Raw genomic sequence first — 25,735 nt, 5'->3', positions numbered from 1 at the left:
GGCAACTCTGGCATAATGGCAAAACAAATTTCAAACTTAAACTTCCACATTACAGCTTACAGTGTTGCTGATGTCGTCGACGCTAACCCATATAGGACGCACACCGTATCATGAGTAAATAAAAAATGGAAGACATGCAACACATAGCCTAAGTATACCACGTGGTTTCGTACTGCTGCTTCGCACACTCATTGAAAACGCTTTGGCGGTTGACAGCGATCGCTAATTCGATTCGTGTTCTGGTGATACCTAAAATTGTCTTACAAGTCCAATGAATTTGTTCCGAAAATTATTTTCAACCTGCTAGAAAGTCTACATATTGTATGAAATATGGCGGATTTCTTTTGGCGCATAATATGATCGTGCAAACTGGTATATTGTGGTAGTTTGGTAGTAACATCTCTTGAAGAAAATAATTTGTATTAACCATGTATGGGTTCGATGGCACACAATATCTTACCATATATTTTTCTTCTGATATGCAAAGCATTCTGGTCTCAATTACGCTAAGCTTGTGATCTTTCATTCGAATGAAAATATGTTATGAATGCAAGGCCATCAACGCACTGATGTAGTCGTATTGCAAGGCGAAATTCTGCGTACGATCGGAAAGTCACAGACACGATTTTGACTTTCACAACAATATTCAAGTAGTTGATATTGATAGAGACAGGCTTGTCTACCCTATATTGCCATTGACGGGTATCCTCCAAAATTACTTTGACCTGTGCATTGTGTAGCAACGAAACGGTACTGATACAACACAACACGAGTAGAATAAGTGTTTGTGTATGCGATTTTGTTGTGGACGAGCGATGGAGAGCAAGCATGGGATCACAGGTGACTCATGGGCAAAACGCCCGATAACCTACTGATCTCTCATTAAGTCACAAATAATTTCAAAATGCTTTGACCTGCAGAAGATGCTCCTAATAACATGCCAGTAGTTAAGTCTGCCTTGTAACAGCATGAAATATACGAAAACGTTGCTGCAAGAAATATTATTTCATAAAAAAATTTCCAGTTATAATATACAGCTATTTTTTCTTGCGCCTACGGAGAACCGCAGCTGATGCTTGAGAGAATCACGGGTGGCCTACCTAGACAAACGATCCCAATATATTTGCGTTCAGCATAGCACTGTTAGCTCAGTCGGCACAGCACTTTGACTTTTAATCCAACCACTTTATTCATAATATTGGGTTATGGGATATATTTCACAGCTACACACTTACACCTAAATACTTTCTACCCTCACCGAGGAAGCTGTATAAGGATCACACGCAATCACAGCATAGATATATTCAAGTCTTTACAAGGAGTGCGTTGTTCACAGTTTACACACAGTAAAAAGTAAACAGTTAGTAATTATTTAATTTATTCATCATTCAAATATCTCAGAATAGTCAGACGTCCATATCTCACACTTTTCATGTTTGATGCCTTGCTACACAATTCTCTGAGCTGCGTCGATTCTTTGGTTGATGGGGGTAAGCTTATTGGCTTCGATGCGGCGACATGACTCATACCATCTCATGAAAAAGTAGAGGGACATCTCAAGAATCCCGATCGTCATAATGATCATTCCGTACGCTGTACAAATATACAAGAAGAATGCGTTAGTCGTACATACTGCTAAATCGTCAGTATTACAGATTGTCACTGCTATTGCTTGTGACTCGTTTATACTGTCGCTTATTTGGAACCCACACTATCACTTACTTTCCGTCGATCACGTTCAGTTGCATTTACAAAATTAGGAACATAAAAAAGGATTTCAGTTCGGGATTTTCATAATAATGCATCGGATTATTAAAAAAGACCGATTTTCAAATGATTTTTGCGAACGACTTATTGCGGGTTTGATTATGCCGGCCCGGAATGATTGGGACCGGACTGTAAACGAACATTTCCGGTTTCGATTTGGACAATGTGGCACCCACTCATCTCCCCGGTATACAAGCAAGGCGTGGTGAATATAAATGTCTTATTATGGTGGGATTTTTACGCCTTCTTGTGTTTGGTCATTATTACATATTCTGACGAAAAGATTTGACGTGATGCAGCAATTATTCCGAGCTCAGAATAGGATTTTTCAACCAAAAACTAGCATATATCAGTCATCAAATTTGTTTTTGTCGCATTAAAAAAAATAGCTGTAGGTCTAGCCTCCTGTCTTTGATGACTTTGTCGTACCTGCTAAAAATGTCCACTCCCATTACACGAGATCCTCGTCAAGGGGAAATATCTACTTACCCCCACCCAATAGCAACCTAACCAAGAGATCTATCGACTACTCAGGACCTATCACCTGGAATGCTTTGTCACCAAATATCCGTGAATTGCCTTATAATAGATTCAAGAACGACCTACTTGATCACCTCTTGTCGCAATATTAACACTGTTGTCCTACCTCGCCCCAGACATTGCTTCATTGATCATTTGCTATCGCCGTTTGATTTTTCCTTTTTACTTTTCTTTTTTAGCTAACATTTTTACAGCCCGACTGTATAGAGACAAATGTACCTGTTTGATGCGGGTGTGATCAGACTAGTTGACCCTCAAGGTCGTATCGATCAACCCTATCTGATACCGAATACTGTGCATGAATATATTTCCTGTACCTCCATCATTGCCGTCTGTTGTTATGTATTTTGGTTGGATGAAAATAAAGACAGACTCTCTCTCTCTCTCTCTCTCTCTCTCACACTCTCACTCTCTCTCTCTCTCTCTCTCTCTCTCTCTCTCTCTCTCTCTCTCTCTCTCTCTCTCTCTCTCAGTGGTCAGTCACGTATTATTACTAATATTTAGAAATACTCATGTAGGTGATGTCTGCCTGCATCAATTACTCAATTAGTTATGTTTTTAAAATACTTTCACTTTTTCATCCTTTTTCTGAGAGGAACCTTGTGGAACATATTTACGAAGATTTCCCCAATTTGTAGTGTCATCGGTTGGTTTTTTCTAGTCGCAAATATTCATCCTGCAATTTCGCACAGTCGTCAACTCCGATTAACTTACAGAAGCATACATACCGTCAGCTAAAGCTACTTCTATAGTACCTTGAGTTGCGACCATTCGTTTCTACTTGAGTAGCAACGCTGTCTAATTAGACCAGGGTCGGCCAACCCGTGGCCTGCGAGAAGGTTTTGAGTGGCCCGTGAGGTAATGTCCAAAATTAGTAATTTTATCAAAAATGGATTGCACAGATTGTGAACTTGGAAGGCCAACCGGAAATTTGATTAGTTTCGCCGCAACACTTGAGATATGACGACTACAATTTCAGTTCCGACGCATTGGCAGATCCATGAGCCAGTCACATTTTGGTAGATCTTCGTACACTACAATAAAGCAGAATAATTTGCGATAGATTTATCAAAAGTAAAAATTTTCTACACGCTTCGCGCAACATGTTGTCACTCGATTTCTTGCTTTTAACAATCTTATCCCTTTGTGAAAATGACAGAACGCCTAATGTATCAGATTGAATCTAAATATATTCGCGATTACGAGACAAAGTGTCGTTCAAAATGCGACCTTGCGCTCGCAGAAAGACCGTCGACTATGAAAAATAGGCACAAAATGATTGACGCATGTTGGTCGAAGCTTTCGATATCGATATGTCCAGGCGCCGAATAGTCCAGTCCTTGCAAACTGAGCTCAACGATATACAGCAGGCCCGCAATATAGTCAAATGGCAACATTATTGGCCTATGAACTTCGAAAAATTTTCGCGCTTTGCGCGGCTAGTGGCCCGCGCAATAGTTCGTCAATCGAATGTGGACCTTTGGCGGAAAAGGTTGGTCACCCCTGAATTAGACCATCTCTGCACGTACTCTGGCAATATGTTGAAATAAGCGCGCGTACATTTGTCCGTCATTACCGCATATCTAACATACGACTTGCTGCCCACTAGTTTGAGAGGTCATTGGGGTCCCTTTGGTTCACAATATTTGGGAAACATCCTCCTAACGCGCGTGTCTTCGTCGGATATGTAATTTTCAAACTTTTGAGCACTCACTGATAAGTACGTGGATCAGCACAGGCATTGCTTCAGTCAGAAATGGATCCTGGTAACAGCCGTCTCTGCAAACCACTTCAGGGAGATTGTTTGCCTTCAAGCCAGGATGCCTACTGCAACGTAGGTAACAGAAGCCGGCGAACTCTTCCACTATTGTGAGGATCAACACCTACAACGCAAAGTACTTTGGTCACATAACGATCCGGTTTATCATGAAGATACTGTGGTCACTTTGCTCTGACTTGACTCGGTTTAGTTGATTGAAAATCGCTAGACTTGAATGGAGTCAAAACTATAAAAGTTAAATTGATTTGTGACTCGGAAGTTGGTTACAATCCTGGCCTTCTTAAGCTAATATGAGCGAAATACCGGCAATGTATAGATGTAATCTAAAATGTGAAATGGGTCTATGATATACTATTAGATCTAGTTTATTCGCTCGTTTTCCTGAAAATGCTATTTAGTGCAAAACGAGCCGAGCCTCTTCGACCTCTCATATCTTTTCATTTTATCGCGATCTTGTGATATTTTGAAGCGATGAAATTATTGATAAACTGACCTGAACTCCGCAAAAGGAATGGTGCGAGGCAGAACGGGGCTGGACAACAGGTCTGTAACAAAGTCACAAGGCTCCGAGTTACACGTCAATCTCACTTTTATAGTTTTGACTCGAGTCCAGTCCATTTTCACTTCACCACCGAGTAAAGTCCAAGTCCAAGTCATCGAGCAGAGGGTCAAGTCCGAGTCATGGTATTATGACTCGAGTCCGAGTCCAACTAAATGTATTGACTGCTCGGTTTCTAGTTAAAGTCTTGTTAAACCCACTTTTTATTACTCTGTTTGGTGATATCGAATGGTTCGCATTTATAATATACTCATATTCCTCACTTTTAGCAGTTTCTGGTCGCATTTCCAAGAACTAGTACCAATAGACGAAATCCCAAGAGTGTGGTTGCTTTATTTCTCTTCGAAATTACAATAAAATATCGTTCTTGGCCGTCTGGGTTTCGAGTCATATGACTTGGTTCGAGTAATGCGCAATGACTCGACTCCAAGTCGAGTCAATACACAGGAGTCGAGTCATTTCCGTATTTTGAGAAAATGACTCGAGTCAAGTCGAGTCATCAGAAAATCGTGACTCGAGTCGGACTCGAGTCGAGTCATGACTCGAGTCATTACAACCCTGCTGGACAACTATATAATTCTAGTTGTTAACATTATTCATGAAGTGAAATGCCGGTAATCTAATTCGTGAATTTCTGGTTTCTTGGAAATGCTACGGAAGAACTTTTTGGTGCGAGACGAGCCTTGGTGTACGGACATTTGCCACTCTCGTGCTTATAAGAATGAACTATTATTTGATATGAAGTGAACGTGTTTATTGTTGTATTTCCACCTGATTCGGACTTTAATTCAATTTCCAAGTTTTTTTTTGCCAATTCTGTAATTCTAACTATAATCTAGTTATGTTTGACTGACCGTATTACCAGCCTTTGATGTTACCTGCTCAATGTAAAGCTGCTGTATCGCTTCTTTACGTTTTCTGGTCAGCTTGATTCTTCTTATTACCTTGTTCTGATAAAAGCGAATTAAAGTATCTCCAAAACATGCAGCAATCGTAGGCTATTTCGCGTTGTTGGCATCGCTATCGGCATGCGGTTAGAGGTGGTCAGCTTAGTCAGTAATCTTCACGAGCAGGAGTGGCAGTATTTCTACTAGAGTACAAGTAGAAAGAAGTACCAGTCATAACTGATCAGGAGCAACCGCCCGGATATGTTAATCAAACTACAAATGATGGGTGAATGCTTTGTGAAAATGCGACAGGAGAAATGTATAGTGCGAATCGAACCAAGCTTGCTGTATACAGACGTTTGCCAACTTATACTTATGAGAATGAACTTTGCTTTGCTAAGACCGTAACTTGATTTGTTGCATTTATTCCTGATTAAGAATGCAATTCTATTTCCGTGGTTTTGCGGATTCAGTAGTTCTAGTTCTTGTTTGTTTTATTGACACAATTGGCGCTTTTAACAGCTTGGGTCATATGCGCCGCCACAGTAAATTTGATATGGTATTTCCGCTTGTCTTTCCTTTCCGTGGTCCTTTTGCTGCCATCTTTCTAGAGTTCGGCTCTCTCTTCGTCTGGGCTTTTCAAGGCGCTGTATTTACAGCGGGATCAGCTATGATGAGCCCAGATAAACCTCCGCCACACAGAAATACGGTATAGAGCCGAGACTCGAACCAGCAATCATTGATGTCGTGACTGCAGTGTTTTAACCAACTGCGCCACTCTCTTTCCCTAGTTCTAGTTCCAATCTGGTTTGAAAAAGAATGCGGAGGTATAATTCTAATTCTAATGTAATTTGATAAGCTGAAAATTTCGGTGACATTCGGTGGTGACCGTTCGCATGATATATAAATCACGACATTGAAAGTTCACACCTGTTCGTTTTTGTTGGGTTCGGTCGCAGTTTTCGTGTCTGAAAACATAATAGAATTGATAACGCAATTAATTTTTGGCTTTCAGCCAGGACTGCAGAGATGTTCCGAATAGACATCTCAGCTACTCAGATAAAACTGGAAATAGAAGTACATGTCGCCAAAGTTTACTCAATTACAAATAACAGTAGCTATTTTCAAGACAAGTCAAAACTACTCCAAGTAGAACTAGAACACGAGAGGTACAAAACTTACTCAAAAGTAGTTTCAACCCGACTGGGACAACGATCTAAATCTAATTGTCAAATTGGACCAGTGGATCTCAACCGGCGGTCCGCAAAACATTTTCTGGGGGTCCGTAAAACCTCAAATTTTGCAAAATGCTAGTTGATAACCTATTGTTTTTTAATTCGAGAAATCACGAGGCAATTTCGCTTCATAACTAGTAAAGTTTTAGGATTCACATTAACAGAATGACTGTCTAATATGAAATATTCAACTGTGCAAATTCATTTCAATGGCCAAACTGCCAATAGCCCACTTATACAAACACATTGCATTTTAGAGATGTTTTGTTCGGGTTTGGGAAATAAATTGTTTGCAAAATTATATTTTTTCCCATGACATACAGAGCCGCTATTCAAGAATAACTTGAAGATGAGCTGTAAAACAGAAATTACGAGGCTGGACGTCATCTGTGAATTAAAAATCTGTTTCTCAATTTGGGTGCCATATATGTGGCGATCATATCCAAAGGTGTCATCGTAAGCGTTACGCGATATTATTACATTCGTCACTACCTATTTTTGTGGAAATGAATTTTCGTTATTCGTTCGTATCAAATCGATGGATCGGATTTTTCAGGCAAGTCCGCCCGTTTCAAGAAATGCATATACAGAAATCGCTTTCTTCCCAATTTCGACATAAATATTATGGTGTTATTTTCACGAAAAGTCATTCGGTTGTTGTTTATCACTAGCCTAGAGAAAATATATGCACAAGACAGATTACGCTTACACGATAATTGAGCTAAATTTGAACTGAAACAGGGGGTTCGCGGGAGTCCGTGACTGTGTAGCCTAACGATGGTCCTCGAAGACAAAATGGTTGAGAACCACTGAATTAGGATAATTAAAATGAAATACCGGTAATCCAATTCTAATCTAACTTGCAAAATGTTTATATGCCCCAATGTCAATTCTAATATAATTTCTTGCTTACCTGAAAATGCTACGGGAGCGAAGCCTACAGTACAGACATTTGCCTTTTTCGTCCTTATGAGAATGAACTAATGATATGATTTGCTATAAACTGATCTCGATTTACTGTCCAAGTATTCTCGAATTCAGTAATTCTAACCTAATTTTAAAAAAGAGCAGGAAGCTATAATTCTAATTCTAATAGACTCCGGAAGAAAAACTCTGTAACTATGATTCTAATTATAGCCCTATTAAAAAAAGTAACGTGACGCTACATTTCTAATTCTAATCTACCTTGGAAAAGCTGAAAATTTTCTAATTGCCCATGTCTGGTTTCAACAGTAGATTTGGTCCGGGGGTCGCACAATTGTATCAGTTAATTAACGGCGACCACTTTTAAAATTCCAAGATGCATATTCGCGACTAACTCAACATGACTAATGGCACTGTAAATGTAGTCAGTTACGGTTAGGGTTGCAGTTAAACAAATGTTTGTTTAAAACATGTTCATGTAGTGTTTTAAACAAAGGCCTTTAAAATACAAAGTTGTTTTTTAAGCTGTATAATTATGATACAATTGTGTAAATACTTTCCAGAAATCACTCTGTATTAGCCTACGAACGAGTGACCACCCTATATAGCGGACGTGTACGATATCGGAAGGTTGAAACCCTCAAAATAGTCGGTTTTACAGCTATAGACTATAGTACGTAGATATTTCGTCAAAGGGGCTATATTTACCCTATATTTTCAATTATCAATGTCAACCCACTATGGCGTCACAGTTGAATATTCATGACGTCGTAGCTTAAATTGATTTTTGTTTCAAATGTTAATTTAGCTATGGTTATACCACGGGTTCCGTTGAAAATTCCACTCATAAAAAGGTATGAGAGCTTATCACGAAATAACGTTTTGCTTTTAACAGCCTGAATTGCAAAATTAGGTAATTCTGCCACAAAAATCTGTGCAAGAGGATTGGAAGTATAGTCTAGCTCAGTGGTTCCCAACCTTTTTCGACTCATCGCCCCCTTTTGAAGCTCCACACCGATTATCGCCCCCCCAAATATTGGGAACCGAAAAACAGCACTTCGTCAGCCCCCCTCGAAAAAAAAAAACGTTGATATTTGGCCCCATTTGACCCCAGACCCCCCTCAGCCAGTGGGCTTTTAGTCGCTGCATATCAGATATACCCTATTTCACGTACTGATTGGTGAGTCACCGTATTTCGCCTAAACGCGCGAAGCGCGACAAATTCATATAATTTATGTTTGAATCGGTCAATATGGTCGATGTGGTATGTTGGAAAAGGTAGGACCCCGAAATAATAATTAAACATCTTCGGGCGGAATCATTGTTATATTGACTTCTTTACATGATGCTATTTCGTGATCTCCTATCTGCTGTGTCAGAAGATATGGAAATCGTCAAAACGTACCAAACGAAAAGACGCACATGATTTCATATTGGTATTTCTTTACTGGCAAATATTTTTTTCCTTGCGGGATGGCATTTGTCCTTGAGGGCTAAGGTCGCCATGACAGGAACATTCGACGCCAGCCATCGAGGCGCCTATGGACAAATAAATGTATGATCGAAGTTTTCAGTCAGCACAAGGGCATTTCTTTTCAGCCAAGGTCTTCTCGCTGCTGATCGTTCTGGCACACTTCTCGGAGGCGCATGTTACACGGCCTCTAACCTCATATGTCTTGGTGCATCGTGGCGCAGTAATGGCCGACGCCGAAGTCCGTCATTTCCATAACTCATGCGTATTTTTGTTGGGTGACGGGGACCCCAACATCAAGATACACGAAACTATTAAATTGCGCGCAGCGCGAAAATTATTTGAAAAAGTGGCATGAATTTCTAAAAAATTACTCTATCATTCATGTTAATTCACGAAATAATTTTGGGCTTCCTTCGATTTCGCGCCCCCACCCCCAATTGGGGGGTTTGCGGTGCGGTAGTTACGGTCCCGACTCCAATACAGCCATTTTAACGCATCATCGCCCCCCTATCGCCCCCTTCGCTGTTTTCGCCCCCTATCGCCCCCTTCGTCCGTTTTCGCCCCCCTATCGCCCCCTTCGTTATTTTCGCCCCCCTATACCGCCAAATCGCCCCCTGGGGGGCGATATCGCCCACGTTGGGAACCACTGGTCTAGCTAGAAACATACCCTCTTCAGCAAGTGTTGCAAGCATTGGCAAAACCGTAACCTGGTCATGAACTGAAAAAGAATACTCCGTTGCTGACTATACCCAGTATATACCTCTGTTCGTTGGTCACATATTTCTCACCATTCACACTAGGAGAAGCAGTATAAAGCAATTCTTTCGTCACTTCTCGTCCCGGTCTCCTCATCACAAAGCCCGCCTTGACTTCGCGAGAAAGCTTGTACGCGCAATACGTAAACAAGACCATGGACAGGAACGGCTGTAAAATAACAAATCGACTCAATTCTACTGCTGTGCCGTCAATATCGTCGCGGTGGAATTATGGTTGCGTTTAAAACAAAACAATTAGAACAAACCTGTTCAAAACATGACCCTTGTTTAAAAGCATGTTATTTGTTGTAACTGATGGGCGAGTGTGCGTGGGGTTTGCGTGGAGTTTCGTTACAGTTTGCTGTGCATGCAGTGTGCATGTATCGTATAGGGGTTTTATAGATCGTTTTGTTCCCGTTATATGTGCCCGTGAGCATCACTGTTATGAGTTTATGGTGTCGTATTAATATAATATTATAACCGCATAGACTTGTGGTGTTGCCAGTTCTCCGTATAACGTGTTCTTGAGCTGACGGCAGTTGCAGAGAGACTAGGTCCCGAGCCAAGGAACACACCCGCGTTCCCGTCATTGCTTCGAGTATGCGACGTATCGGGGTCGCTACAATTGCAAAGCATATACCTCTTCAACTTTCTGGTTTTGTATTGATTTGGTCAAGTCATTATAAATTCATGGAGGCCAGGTTTGTAATGACTGGAGTCATGACTCGACTTGGACTAGAGTCAAAGTGCTATGACTGGGAATCGACCCTCTACTAGCTGACTTGGACTCGCACTTGACCGGGTAGTGAATTATAAATGACTCCACTTGACTGGAGTCAAAACTATAAAAGTGAGACTGACTTAATGTGACTCGGGGCCCTGGGGATTAGTTACAGCCCTGATGGAGGCCGAAGTTACGAACAATTTGCACCTAAGTGCGCATATAGAGAACGAATCTACCTAACACACGCTCGAAATGGTTTTTCCGAGTACTGTACTGAAAGTTGGAGTTCTAACCCAAAATCACCCAAAATAACTAATTTATTTCCGCTTTGATATTTTGGCTCTGATGACTAGGCAACCGTGTGGTTCCCCGACCCGAGGTCGAGTTACTGCGCCAACTATATAAAATCAAAAAATGCAATATTGAGATCATAACTTAATCAATATCATGATGAAATATTTTAGGACAAAGTTTTACAAGTCTCTCTAGGTATTAGATATGTATAGACCTACTACGCATTTTATCAATATTTCTATTACATTTCTCGATGCCTCCGGTAAGCTAATAAATAGATCAATATACCCAGTTCAACAGTGGCAAAATCTCGTGATTACCAGAAGAATTGCGTTGGGAAAGGCAATGTCGCTGCACGGTATATGGCTCGTCTCATTCTTGCAACCGGACACGCCTTTAACAGCTAATGGGATCTCTTTTGCCACCACGAAGAGCGCGAATATCAGGATCAGAACAAACCGCGCGATCACGAAAACTCCTCGCAGAACGGTTTGGAGCACGATCCATTCGACTTCATTGCGCAGCCACGGTAGCATAATCGATAACATACTTACCACCGCAAGCTGCAGACTGCCGTACACACTATGAAATGAGACAACACAGTGTATGATTGAGAAGTACAATATGCAATGCGCAACGGCGGATCTCAACCTTTGAACTTCAAACCAGAGTTGGATAAATCGAAAATATCGGATTTTCGATAATTAGACTATACTTTTAGATAATTCTAATTGTCTAGTTAGATCAGTGGTTCTCAAAATTTCCTAAAAAAAATCATGGAACGATCGCTTGGAGAATTTTTAAGTGACTCACGGCCCCTTGCAAAATCAATATAGAACGACACGTTTGATTTCATGGTGTCAATGTGACAGGTACAGCCGATTTATCGAAAAGCTCGGCTATATGTTGGGTGCCGTTATTCAGAACGCAATTCTACCATCGAGAATCACGTTCTACTCATTCAAATTCACATATAACCACCGAAACCGGTGGTTTTGGCCCTCGTAGAGCGATCAACCTAATAATCTCGGGGGTACGAATCCTTCAGGCCTATCTTACCTCTACGGATAATTTCATCCCTTGCCTTGATAAATACGATTCACAAAGTGTAATACGCGATTCACGAGCGAGCGGGAATAGCTAATGGCAAACACAAGACTAATTAATTTGTTTCTATCGGCTCAGTAAGCATCAACCAGTGTAATGAAAATTATTATGCGATTATTTCCTGCCGTCTGAAGCGAGTTGAGGAATCAATTTTGTCAATAATAATAATTACTTTGTTGCAGTGTTGGGATCAAGTCACTACCTTCGAGTCACGAGTCATCTCGAGTCATTGCAGATTTTGACTCGAGTCAAGTCAAGTCAATCGATTTTCAAAGGTGACGCGAGTCAAGTCAAGTCACTGGTTTTTTGGAGGTGACTCGAGTCAAGTCGAGTCAAGTCAAGTCAAGTCAAGTCAAGTCACGAGTCAAGTCAAAATTCAAGTCAAATTGAATTTTTGAAGTACGTGTGATGGTTCGAAGTCAGTATATTTTGCTAGCTGTGTGAAAGACAGATTACTTGATCATTTATCTTGAATGAAATAACGAATATCAAGTTAAATATACATGCGAAAAGACGTATCCCTCACGCAACGCACACATAGAACTGTCAGTTATCATCAGCCAGAATATAGGACCTAATGCGAAGCTTCGAGAAGCTGAAACAAATTGATATGGTACAATAGCCTACACTACCCGTCTACACATCCCTGAGAATATAAATGCATAAACTATATTCGTCCGATTTAAATCATACAAGAGGGTTGGTGAATGTGAGCATTGCGCAACATAAGCATTTGGCCGTCTAAGAAACAGAGACACATTGCTATTTAGAATAATCTTTTATTACTACTTCGACGACGTAAGCTGCGATCGTTGAGTTTGCGGTCAATTTATTTGTGACGTAACAATGGAGGATCCATGTAACGAGAATCGGTGAATGACTGGTTGCTCTCACAAGTGACACCGGCGTATTTCGAACAATCTGAACATACACAAGATACAGTCAGCGTTTACTTGATGACTTGAAATTGACTCGTAAATTTTTCTTCGAGTCACGAGTCAATGCACATTTTTGAAGCTCCGAGTCAAGTCAAGTCAAGTCATTTTTCCAAAGTGACTCGAGTCAAGTCAAGTCATACGAAAAAGTTGACTCGAGTCTGACTCGAGTCAAGTCATGAGTCGAGTCATTCCAACACTGCTTTGTTGAAGATGTTATTGTTATTTCGTGAAATCACACGTACCAGACTGGACTAAAGGATAAAAACTTTTCAATTCGTATTTTAACACGGGATCACTAATTTCCTCCGGAAGTCGCATTTCTACCGCGCGGCGTTTACATTACGACATTTCAGCCATTGGAAATATCAATATCGAAGTTTCTGGCCAACATGCAGTGATAATTTTGGACCAGAGCTTTATCGCCAGTGTTCTCGTTGGCAAATCACTTCTCGTGAAGTCGCATGCTGGCCATCCTTCATATGCCTTGGTGAGACCTGGCGCGGAAATGGTCAGAGCCGAAATGCCGATGATGCACCTACAGGTTGCGCACCCCTAGATTAAAGTATTTCAACGGAGTCAAGCAACGCTCTCATAATTACGAATAAAATTATACTAATTTGTGCAAAATTATGCGTGTTTTGTTCGGGAGTGGGTATATGCAAATATCCTACATAAATACATAGTGGCACTAAAGCGAGCGAAGCGCAACCTAAATTAAAAATAGAATAATTCTGCACCGAAATGCTCTACTTTATGTTTAATAACCACTATGATATCTGGCCGCCATCGAGTTTGGATAAAAAAATAAGTTGACTGAAATTTTTCTATTCCAAGAAATTTTTTTGGCTGGATAGCTTGAAGTTTTTTTGAACGTGCTTCGCGGTCCTAAAAAATTGTCTCGCGGACTTCAGTTTGAGAGCCAATGAATTAGACTAATTAGAGCGGAACGCCAGTCATCTGGTTCAAATTTAATTTGTGAAATGTTTTTTTCGATTTCATATTGATTCTAATCCATGTTTTGGATTTCCTGAAAATGCTACAGGAGAACTGTATATAGAGCAAAACGAGCCGAGCTTGCTGTACAGAATTTGTCATTCTAGTGCTTATGATAGGGAATTCTGATTTGATGTGGACTGAACTTGATATTTGTTGTTTTTGTTGTTGATTCGGTGTTTAATTCAATATTCGAGTTTTTGTGAATTCACAAATTCTACTTCCAATCTAATTTGGCAAAGCTAAAAACTATCTAGTTTTACAGCTCTGTACTTGATAGCAGACTTGGAAAACTGGATAATTCTTATATTCGTCTAATTATACTGATTAGAGTGGAATGCCAATCATATATTTAGAGTATAATTTGTCAAATGTTTCTTTGTCATAATTTTAATTATACTTTAAGTTGTTGTTGTTGTTGTTTATTAAAAAGAAAGATTTGGCGCTTATCAGCTGTTGGTCTTTTGCGCCACGACCAAGAATTGCGTGATAAATGAAAATCAGTCTATGATGGAGTACTTATTGGATAGACATTTAAAAAAAGTAGTATTTCAGTGATACGAAAGAATATCAAGGCGAGAAAAGGGAATTCACAGAGGAGTTGAATAGGACACATTCACGGCTATTCACAAATTACGGTTGCAGGATAACACAAATTCAATTGTAAAAGGGATGATTCGAACCTCCATGAGGATAATTTCAAGGCGGAAATCAACATTCAATTCAGCACATTTAGCAATGAGAAAAGTACGATGGAAATCATATTTTGAGCAGTGGATCAAAAAATGTTCAGTGGTTTCAGGATAGCCACAAAGTGGAGATTCCACTGAACCTATTCTAAACAAATTGTTATTCAAACGACAGTGACCGGACTGAAGACGAAACAGGATGCTTTCTTCTACGCGGCTTCTACGTGCCGGCGGTTTGTTCGCAACGGATGGATTAAAATTTTTATAATGATGTCAGTTTTCGGATGCTTGAAATTTTGATTTGTGATATGTTTCTATAATGCTCTAATTCCTGGTATTCTTGAAAAAGCTACAGGAGAGCTGCGTGGTGCAAAACGAGCAGAGTCGCTTGTAGTACATATATTTACGATTCTCATGAACATGAGTATATTAACTCTGACTTGATACGAGCTGAACCTGATATCATTTCGAAGTTTTCGCGAATTCAGAAATTCCAGTTCTAATCTACTTCGAATAAACTGTGTAGCCATAATTCTAATTCTAATCACAATTTAATTTAGAAAAATACTGTGTAACTACAATTCCAATTCTAACGTAATTCGAAAAAAAAACTTCGTTGTTATAATTCTAATTCCAATCTAATTCGGAAAAACTGAACATTTTCTAGTTGCCCAAGTCTGTACTCAATAGAGAGATGTGTGGGATGCGTATGATCACATTTCGTACAGAATTCTCTTCATTTAGTTTTCTAGAATTATATAGAAAATTAAAAGTATACGAAAGACTTGGCAGTATCTAGCTATAAACGAATGCTAACTTATTACTATAGCCTTGCGCTGAGTAACGTAGACAGTATCGTATACATTCTGACTGAAAGCACATAACATAAGTGCAGTTTTATGCAGGCTTTCTATATGTTACACCTCGACTACCACGTCAAATGAATGCCATATGAGCGAAACTCTGCTGCACCTTCGATGTAATCGATCGCTGGATCAATTTAGTGGCTGTGAATTCCATCTGTCGTGTGGCGAGGAATCGATTTCAAGGCAGTTCGGTCAGTGATTGCGATATTGAAATCCCCTCTTCGAGGCCTTTTTGGTCATTTCTGCAACACAACCTTTTGGTGACTATTTCCCGCGGTGCACAGAGACGTGGTCAATGATCACTCTAATTTTTCACGAGACTTCGCAAACACAGTAACGCCCCGCGCGGCCCCCCGGACAACTGTGAGTCACACCAGGCGTGCTTGCATCCGCGGTAGTCATAAGATGGAAATTACAGCACTTACATTCCTTTTTATTAAAGTGTGGCACCATTCAGAGCCAGCAATTTAAGGGTACTGCGCTCTAAATATGATGTGGTCTCAAACTTCGGTGACAACAATTTTCTTCAGAAAGCCACCGCATCCCAAATGCAGCTAAAAGATTTTTCAAATATGCACCGTAACACACGTCAGATCTCTATGGTATGGAGTTGACTTGAAGTCGCACGATATTTAATTAAATTGAACATCTAAATTAAATTTCAGTAGGTATTCCTGACCGGGCCTGCACTCACTACTATCAAGATATACATTCGAATTTAATGGTACGATTATTCAAGTGTAACTGAAGCAAGCGCAATATGAATCAATCAATAGAAATCCGTTTTCTGCCAAATGCGCAACCAGTTGAAATTGGATATTGATGCGCTTTGTTACCAGTCTGTCTAGCGGCGAACATCCTTATGGGAACATGGAAGGTTCCCTTACAAACGAATCGAAGAAAATCAGAATTTGTGTCACCGAGACAATGTTATTCAACGCCGTCAACTTCACAACCTGTCGTGTTGATACCGAATTATGCACTGACAAATGACATTGGGCGACAATTCGAGAATACGAGTGTATCTAGCAGACACTAATAATTAACAGCCGAACAGCCGATTAGCATCCCGAAAGCGCGCATCCAATAAGTAATTCGTCTCTTACATCCAACACGATGGGGTTATCGCCACTTCACTGATTAGCACGCAGCGCATTAATTGTTTGCTGATTATAACGGCTGAATTCACGCATTTCGCGATTACTGTTCGCGAAGTCCATTTTTTGTTATCTTTTATATTCCTGGTGTTTCGAATACATTGGTAATCTTACAGCAGGCCGATAATCTTTGTTTTTGGTTCCGTATTTACCAACTTGTAGCATAACCCATTGGTGCTAAAGCTGTGACCGCTACGTTATATCGCCACCGCGAAATCCTGTTGACTAACTATTATGAACAGGAACGAATTGCAATTCGCAAGTATACACAATAACACACGGTCCAATTTTGCGCTTCGATTGAGAAGACTAACACGACAATCTCTCACGAAGTACACTGTACAATTTAATGTGGAGAAAAAAACGTGTAGTTGCTCGTCTGATGGAGGGAAGAGATGGTGTTCCTCAGGCTCAGAGAACTCGCGTCGAAATCAACGTCTCTAACGAGATTGGGAGACATCGTCTCATTACTAGGGCTGGTTTTTGTTGCACTAAAATCATGACAATCACACTTAGGCTCCGTTGTACGACGCAACAGTTCAAGATTTGCAACCTGACCCGAGGCATTGCAGGAAGACTTAGTGTTGGCGACTTTTACAAACTCAACAGCCTGACCCAGTTGTCATGTATTTTTCAGCGGTCTTGCCTGGGCGTCCGTCAAACAGGCAAGGACCTCAAATTTGTTCGACATTGAATGAACAAAACGATCTATTTACATATAGTGCTTGGCTGCGGTCGTGGAACTTCTAGCGTGCAAGTCATTGTGTCACAGATAACATTGAGATGTAGCTAATCAATAACTCAGCAGCTCTTTGTTAAGCAAATCAAAGAGAGAAGTATACTAGCAATAGTTTTATAGCATGTTCCTTCGATGTCATTTTGCGCAATACTTTATAAAAGTTGCAGTAAAAAGTAGCCTGAAAGTGTAGAAAAAGTTGAAAAAGTTATTAGGTTTACCAAGTGTCTAGTACTGGGAAGGTAGAATGGACAGACGACAAAACGATATTCATAAAGCTCGCTATAAACTACTGTCGTCTCTTCGATAATCTACATAATCAAGAGGCCTTCCACAGTCTGCACACCTTGTTCACAAACGCTCGACCAGGTGGAATACGTCGGGAAGAAAATGGTCAATTTGTTCTAGCTGGATGAGATAATGTGGTCGGGAACCTATTATATCTTTGGGTTGGCTTATTATTATCAGTCCCCTTTGTTGCAGACTATCATTTCATGACATCCTATCAGACTTGTCGGTATCTATTCTGGAAATATATTGGATTCGCCCAAACGTAGGCCTACCAAAAACAAATTTCCTTCGTGATGAGGAGAACACGATTACAAATTGGTATTTCTTTTTGGGGCGCATCATTTCCCCTGCTGTTCGCTGCGAGGCTCAGATCACGAAGGACACTACTATATTAAAACCGAAGATCAACTTGTATTGAACCGCACGCGGCGCGAAGCAAATTTCAAGGATAATTCAAACCTCTCATAAGTTATGGATTCAATCCGTAAATTCAATGGGCATATCGACGGCCACCAACATAGCCTTATTGAATTAAGTGTCGACAGCCGCATAATTTCCCGACTACTGCCGCCGATTAACGCCTGGACCAAAGAATCGATGGGGTTCGCTAGTGGTGGACCATTGCACGTCAAAGCAATCTGCCCATTCATATCAGCAAACTCTTCTTCCATGGGAATATTATCATCGCCGAAGCCATATCATCTAGTGAGGATCTGTGGTATTGGGCATAGGAGAATAGTTTACTTTGAACAACAATACTAATATGTTTAAACTGAAATCAATTTCAGTATTTTAAAATGCCTAACGAAGCGTTCTTCCGAAATTTCAAATCAGGTCACGGGCCGCAAAATAAGACCTCGCAGGCCGAGTGTTGGTGACCCCTGAGATCGACACAGCTTAGCCTACTTGAGGACTTGAAATTGACTCGTAAATTTTATTCCGAGTCACTAGTCAATTGAAATTTCTGAAGCGCCGACTCAAGTATATTCATTTTCGTAAAGTGACTCGAGGCAATGTCAAGTCAAACGATAAAGTTGACTCGACTTCACATCAGTGTTGTAACGCAGTAGGTGTAGAACAGCGGCGGCCAACCTACGGCCGTAGAGGAAATTTGTGCGGCTGTCAACATACAAATTGAATTGACGAAATAACTGCCGCTTTATTGTATGATAGGCTACGTTTGTTATGGTACATATTTTGTAAATTTTTTGGCTGCTGTTCGAAATTCGGTTTCGGAAGAAAACGGCTACAATGGCTTAACTTCAAGGTGATGCCCCATCATGTTCCAGTCATAATGAGATTATCGTGTAGTAAAACGGAATGAAAATGTTGTAATTGAATTTTAATAATAAAGGTAATGAATTCTGGTGTCACGCACTGTAGTCCAAGCGAGTTGGTATGTTCACGCATACTCGAGAAAAATAAGAAGGTACATTGTACCCGAGCTATCAAACTTAATGAGACTGATCTGAATCGAAAGCTAACGCAGCACCGATTTCAAAAATACGAATTTAAGTGTGGTCTTTTTGAGACCGCGAGGGGGCGCTATGAAGTTCAAGCGAATCTTCCAGGCGATCGGTGTGTGACGTGAGTGTGACGTCACAAACATTCTTCGGCAAACGTCATTTTCACGCTCTTTTCCGGAACTTCATCTCCGAGAATCGCAGGAGGTTGTAGCGCCGCCACCAGAATCCCTCCTCGCCTGTCTTGTTGAAGTTCCCGTTCAGATTGCTGTAGCCGCAGCTGTGATGCCACCAGCCTCCTTCGTTGTAAGATGCACAATTCCGTGACGAACGAGAATCGTGATCCGCGTCTTTCGTTGAGAATTGTTGATTGTCGTGGGCTGCGAGAGCATCGGTTGCATTCCCGGAGAATCCGGATACGTGCAGCCTGTACTTGTCGGTTTCGGGGCCGATCCGGAAATTGCTGGAAATGGGAATGTAATTCGAGAGAGAGATTTATTTGATCAAATTATTCGTCGGTGTCGAGTGTTGCCACGAAACAATGATCAAAATTATTACGTTACATGTCCGGAATATTTCGCTCGGCACGAATCGCATTTTGTAGTGAATGATTAAATAAGACAAGTTGAGTGTATAAAAAATATATACACAAAGAGAACATGACTCGTCACGTAAAGGTGCGAGCAGCCCTTACTGTAGCAAATACCGGTATTGCTTACTGTCATGATGGTGTCATAAATAATGATTCCAAAACATAAATTGCGAAAAGACCTGTATTTCGCCACGCAGTGAATTCCTTTATCTTTCGTGATCATGTTGATTTCCATTTCCATATCACCTTCCTTTGTCATTTCATGCAATTCCCCGAGCCCTGGAGACAGGCGTTGCGAAATTATGTAAGGCGTTGGTTTTAAACGGAGCGACTTTGCCAAAATGTGAACCAATATAAGATCGGCTAAATCCTACAACTTGAAGGAATCAAATCCAAAATTTTCGTACCGAGCCACAAATCTCCATCGCAATCCCCGAATCCTTTTTTGTAATCATCCCAGCCTCGGTAAAAATCCACGTCTCCGTTTATTCTGCGCTGGAAAACCTGCAACGGAATTCAGCAAACAGTCAGCAGAATTGTATAAATAATCAAAGTTTCAGAAATGGTATGCATCCTGGCGTTATAAAACTAAGATTTTTAATTCTACTCACAGTCCATCCCTCGCTCGCAGTGCATTTCTTCTTCTCATCTTTAATTCTGCGTTGAAGTTCCTTCTGCATCTCCGACATTCTTTCCGGACCCTTCATGAAAAGTACACGTAACAGAACCTTCAGCGTTAATCTACTCGTATAGGCTACCAACCCCGCAATCCCCCTTCGAAATCCATTGACCGTTGACGTATCTTCTCACGCAGAATCGAGCTACAAAGGAGAAAAGATTATTCGATTCGAATTGGATCACAAATTATTCGTACCTGACGAACGCAGGTAGAATGCGAATCCAAACATGAAAAGAATCCAAATCTTGAGCGACATTTTCGGAAGTAATCTGAGATTCAATTCAGACGCCATGACGTTGCGTATCCTGCTGAACTCAATAAGATAGACGTTCTGCTGGGTAGATCAAGGTATAAATGCAGAATATAATGCGACAAACTTCAACTAAGCAATAGACGCAAATGCTTTTCTGAGTTGCGAGCGCACCGATTTATCACCAATACCATTTGTTCCACGCAACCATAAACTTTAACACGTTCGCAATGACGATATACTGCATTACTGCTTTTGTTATCATTTTGAGGAAGTCAGCTCATTGATATCGTTATGAAAAACGTCGAATCGAGTGTGCGAAAAAATTTCCTCGATGCTGTATCAGGTCTGATATTTTGGAACTAAAGAAGGAAACGTTGAATTTCGAACAAACTATGAATTTGATGACATATAGTACTTATCACGACCATCACAAAACCAACAAAAATCATTCGTATCGATAGGCTAGCCTTCCCATACCTTTTGAACCGCGTACGGCGTACCCCTTCATTTGTTTAACATAAAGTCTGGGACTAAATCTGTCCCTCGTAATACCTATTCTTAAAAATCCTTGCTCACAGCTCACAGCTCAAAGAACATACTAGAACTCTTTTAGATAATCAAATATGGTATTCAAAATAAGATGATGACACTATGGTTCTGTACAGAAACAATGAACGATCTACAGTAGGCTATGCAGTAACTCTAATCGCCGCGGTAGTATGAAGAAAGAGAAATTCACTGCAATTAATGCACATGAGGCGAATAATATGACACTGCCTTATAAAAGCATGGCTGTTTGAGTTTGATGAACATTACATTCAGTAAGCGTAAACGTTTTTACAGCATGTCACATAAATATAAAAATCTCTGTTCCCGAACATTGCAACAGTGCCAGAAGAATGAAGTTGTTCAGGAAAATTATCACGGGCCTCAGTCTGAGAACCCCTGCAATAGGGTGACATGACGTCATGTCATTTTAATGATACTCATTTGTTTAGCCTACTGATTTACTAATGATATCATGATATCAGGAAGTCAACCAGTAACCTCACTGACTAAAACTCACAACAGTAACATTTCGTGAAAAGGTAATGTAAAGGTAATGTAATGTATGGGTAATGTAACACTGACTGCCGCTATCTTAGTGAAATGCGTTACTTTAATCATCGAGTATCATCGCGTAATACACAGAACCGATATATATCCGTGAATATAGGCTACAGTTAGACACTGATGGCTGCAAAATATCCGAACGTGGCATAAATAATGAGATATAGCGGAAGCGCAATTTCAAACTGTTACATATTTGCAGCTATCTAGAATCACGCCGATAATGTGATAGTTGAGCCCATACAGTCCACGAAATACCATCACGTAATGAAGTCAAAAAATTTAAAATGTGATTTTTTTCGTGACAGGCGTGCATTCGTGAATTCACAATAGTAAATCACATTGTCACGATGCGCGTGAAATGTCAGTCTGCAAGGTCCCGTCAAATACAGCCTACTTGAAAATACATTGAAGTACCCTATTATTGGTGCTGCGGCCCGCGGACTTAGCAAAAGGCATCACGTATATGAAGTAATATTAGTCATTATTCCGTTGTTGCGGAGATTCATCTTGTGATTTGAATGCTCCTATATAAAATTGAATAAATCGGTATATTTTCGTTTGATCTTCGTCAGGGTTAATCGTCAGCAGCTTGTAGATACAATATCACGCCAGGTCGATGTGAACAATATCAACTATGCGGTGATTGTCCTTAATGTAATTTTAGTGCATTGTTTTGCCGATGGAATATTGTTTGGAACACTGCCGATTCTCACCATTAATAGGGATTCAACGGCCCGACCCGGTAGAAAGTTCTATATGTTAGCATTTTAGCGATCAGTACAATGATAGTTTTCGGTTAGTTCCCATTTTATATTATGAAGGCACAATCGCTGAATTGATACTATGCTATATAAAACAACTTATAGTTGCTCTTTGCTCACACGATTATCGTAATCAACCGTACTCTGTGAAGAAATCAGGCGACGTAAATGATGCCACAAAATTTTCAAATCCTTTTTCAACAATCCTTCCAGGTTCTGCACATCAATGTTGACGCTCACCAACAGTCTCTATTAACTTTTTAGGCTGTGTCCTACATGCATGGTCGCAACCGATGCTAAAATGCCTAGTATAGCTAGTTGGTACTTTGATAATGTTCATCGTTAAAAGTTATATTATATCCTAGTATGCAGCACTGCCTCACTATGCTCAAGAAGACGACTAAAACTAAACCAATTAGGGTGAATCAGTAAATTAATACGCCAACGAGGTCGATTGCATCACTCTACCACAGTTGACATATGCAATCCCGTACCTCCTCCCGTACCTGGTCAGGCAATTGCGCTTCTAACGTCGAAGGAGGGTGGTGGTATCGCGACTGTGTACGCGCCCATCTGAATGGAAATCTCCACAAAACAGGCAAGGATGGAATTCGGTGGGGGGACGTTCACTCTGGCATATACCTGCGCTACTAGGAGATGAAGTTTCGCAGAATATTCTGAAAAGAAGGATACACTTCAAATACGTGATCCTGACTTACGCGTCTATTTAGTGATTTAAACAGTACTCCATACACTACTGAATTCGTGCTATCTTGTAATCGCCATTAATGATTTTTGAGTCTCGATTGTATTTTCTCAATGTGACGAAATTGTATTTCCTGGAATCTCTTTTTGTATGGCATTGCACTGGGGAACACAATTTCTGTTTCCTTGGATCAAGTAATTGTTCTCGCCTATAATTTTTGAGCGCCGAACTAAAAAAATTACTTCCTTTTTTCTCCACCACGTAAAGTTTTTGTTAGGCATACGCTACTTCGACTCATTAGAATTCCAAGCTAAATGCTGCAGGTTTATTTAGACTCCTCTTCGCCATCTCATCCGTGTAAGCGGTGTCTTATAAAAGCCTAGAAGCATGCCTTGCCACAAGTCGGCAGCTACAGAATAAAAACGAAGAAAATTGAAATGATGTGAATGACCATACTAGTCGACAAACGCCGTGAATACCACAAACAGCATACAACACATTGCCTCATAACGTTGTCGTAGTCTAGTAATATTTTATCTAGAGCAGTGAATGTATGTGTTACAGACTTCTCAGAGCTCACCTTATTGAACGTCTTGTATGATATAATTCGGACTGATATAGTTTATACAATATACATTTATATTACTCTTCAACAATTGGTGCAGGCTTAAATTGTATCGTATGAATGTGAAGGTGTTGTGTATCGTATGGTATCGATTTCTTTCAACTTTCTGAGTTTCAGAGGAGGTCTGTAACGAAGTATTGTTCTTCTACTTGCGATGCTTACTCTAGTAAAAGCTAATTTTCCGCAACTTTTACTTCCACTTCTCAATATGTTGTGATTTACTTACTTACTGTGCGCTATTTATAGTTAGTCAAGTTTGTCAACATTCTGGTATATTTCGTAATCTTCCTGCTACACCTATAGACCAGGGGCCGGCAACCTTCAGACTACAAGAAGGTATTTGAACCTATTTCTGATCACATGAAACCAACCGCGAGCCGCACGTTCTGTTTCATTCCTATATGTCGTTTTTCATTTTGCTCATGGCATTCGTAGCGTTCCGATATATTTTCTGTGGAAACGGTGGCAACTCTGGCATAATGGCAAAACAACTTTCAAACTTAAACTTCCATATTGCAGGTTACAGTGTCGCTGATGTCGTCGACGCTAACCCATATAGGACGCACACCGTATCATGAGTAAATAAAAAATGGAAGACATGCAACACATAGCCTAAGTATACCACGCGGTTTCGTACTGCTGCTTCGCACACTCATTGAAAACGCTTTGGCGGTTGACAGCGATCGATAATTCGATTCGTGTTTTGGTGATACCTAAAATTGTCTTACAAGTCCAATGAATTTTTTCCGAAAATTATTTTCAACCTGCCAGAAAGTCTACATAATGTATGAAATATAGCGGATGTCTTTTGGCGCATAATATAATCGTGCAAACTGGTATATTGTGGTATTTTGGTAGCAACTGTGTCGAAGAAAATAATTTGTATTAACCATGTATGGTTTCGATGGCGCACAATATCTTGCCATATATTTCTCTTCTGATATGCAAAATATTCTAGTCTCAACTACGCTAAGCATGTGATTTTTCATTCGAATGAAAATATGTTATAAATGCACGGCCATCAACGTACTGATGTAGCCGTTTTGTGTACGCGTATTGCGAGGAAAAATTCTGCGTACGATCGGAAAGTCACAGACACAATTTTGACATTCACAACAATATTAAAGTAGTTGCTATTGATAGAGACAGGCTTGTCTGCCCTATATTGCCAATAATGTGTATCCTCCAAAATTACTTGATCTGTGCAGTGTGTAGCAACGAAACTGTACTGACACTACACAACGCGAGTAGAATACGTGTTTCTGTTTGTGATCTTGTTGTGAAGGAGCATGTGATCACAGGTGACTCACGGGCAAAACGCCCCCTAACCTACTGATCTCTCATTAAGTCACAAATAATTATAAAATGCCTTGACCTACAGAAGATGCTCCTAATAATATGCTAGTAGTTAAGTCTACCTTGTAACAGCATGAAATATGCAAAAACGTTGCTGCAAGAAGAAAATCTTTGAAGTGAAATAATATGTCATAAAATTTTTTCCAGGTATAATATACATCTATTTTTCCTTTCGCCTACAGAGAACCGCAGCTGATGCTTGAAAGAATAGCGGGTGACCTACCTAGACAAACGATCCCATTATATTTGAGTTCAGCGTAGCACTGTTAGCTGAGTCGATAGTGCACTTTGACTTTTAATCCAACCACTTTATTCATAATATTGGGATTCGGGATATATTTCACAGCTATACGCAGTTACTCCACAATACTTTCTACCTTCACCGAAGAAGCTGTATAAGGATCACACGCAATCGCAACATCGATATATTCATGTGTTTACAATGAGTGCGTTGTTCACAGTTTTCACACA

At 40.3% G+C, this 25,735-nt stretch overlaps 2 protein-coding genes across 4 annotated transcripts; both read right to left on the bottom strand.

Annotated features, from left to right (window-relative positions):
• Positions 1 to 898: 898 nt before the first annotated feature.
• On the bottom strand, positions 899 to 11,958 carry LOC145436456 (uncharacterized). Of its 3 annotated transcripts, XM_080313805.1 has the most exons (7): positions 11,260 to 11,808; positions 9,927 to 10,090; positions 7,682 to 7,734; positions 6,464 to 6,501; positions 5,525 to 5,596; positions 4,022 to 4,190; positions 1,221 to 1,593 (listed from the first exon to the last, which is right to left on the bottom strand). In XM_080313805.1, exons 1-7 carry the CDS (start codon positions 11,485 to 11,487, stop codon positions 1,448 to 1,450), a joined length of 870 nt encoding a protein of 289 aa, XP_080169931.1. In that variant the 5' UTR covers positions 11,488 to 11,808; the 3' UTR covers positions 1,221 to 1,447. The 3 variants fall into 3 exon arrangements, with proteins under 3 accessions (XP_080169933.1, XP_080169931.1, XP_080169932.1); XM_080313807.1 differs by lacking the exon at positions 4,022 to 4,190 and having other exon boundaries at positions 899 to 1,593; positions 11,260 to 11,958; XM_080313806.1 differs by lacking the exon at positions 7,682 to 7,734 and having other exon boundaries at positions 1,234 to 1,593; positions 9,955 to 10,090; positions 11,260 to 11,794.
• Positions 11,959 to 17,515: 5,557 nt separating this feature from the next.
• Positions 17,516 to 21,805, bottom strand: LOC145436460 (ficolin-2-like). The gene is made up of 6 exons (XM_080313811.1): positions 20,646 to 21,805; positions 20,534 to 20,592; positions 20,383 to 20,472; positions 20,179 to 20,275; positions 19,951 to 20,050; positions 17,516 to 19,642 (listed from the first exon to the last, which is right to left on the bottom strand). The coding sequence occupies exons 1-6, from the start codon at positions 20,740 to 20,742 to the stop codon at positions 19,345 to 19,347; spliced, it is 741 nt and encodes a 246-aa protein (XP_080169937.1). The 5' UTR covers positions 20,743 to 21,805; the 3' UTR covers positions 17,516 to 19,344.
• Positions 21,806 to 25,735: the final 3,930 nt, after the last annotated feature.

Source organism: Botryllus schlosseri, chromosome 3 (genome assembly GCF_051294905.1).
Source record: "Botryllus schlosseri isolate E-star chromosome 3, Bs_hap1, whole genome shotgun sequence".
Taxonomy (NCBI): Eukaryota; Metazoa; Chordata; class Ascidiacea; order Stolidobranchia; family Styelidae; genus Botryllus; species Botryllus schlosseri.
The sequence above is the reverse complement of the archived record's forward strand: the minus strand, read 5'-3'. Positions and strand labels throughout refer to the sequence as shown.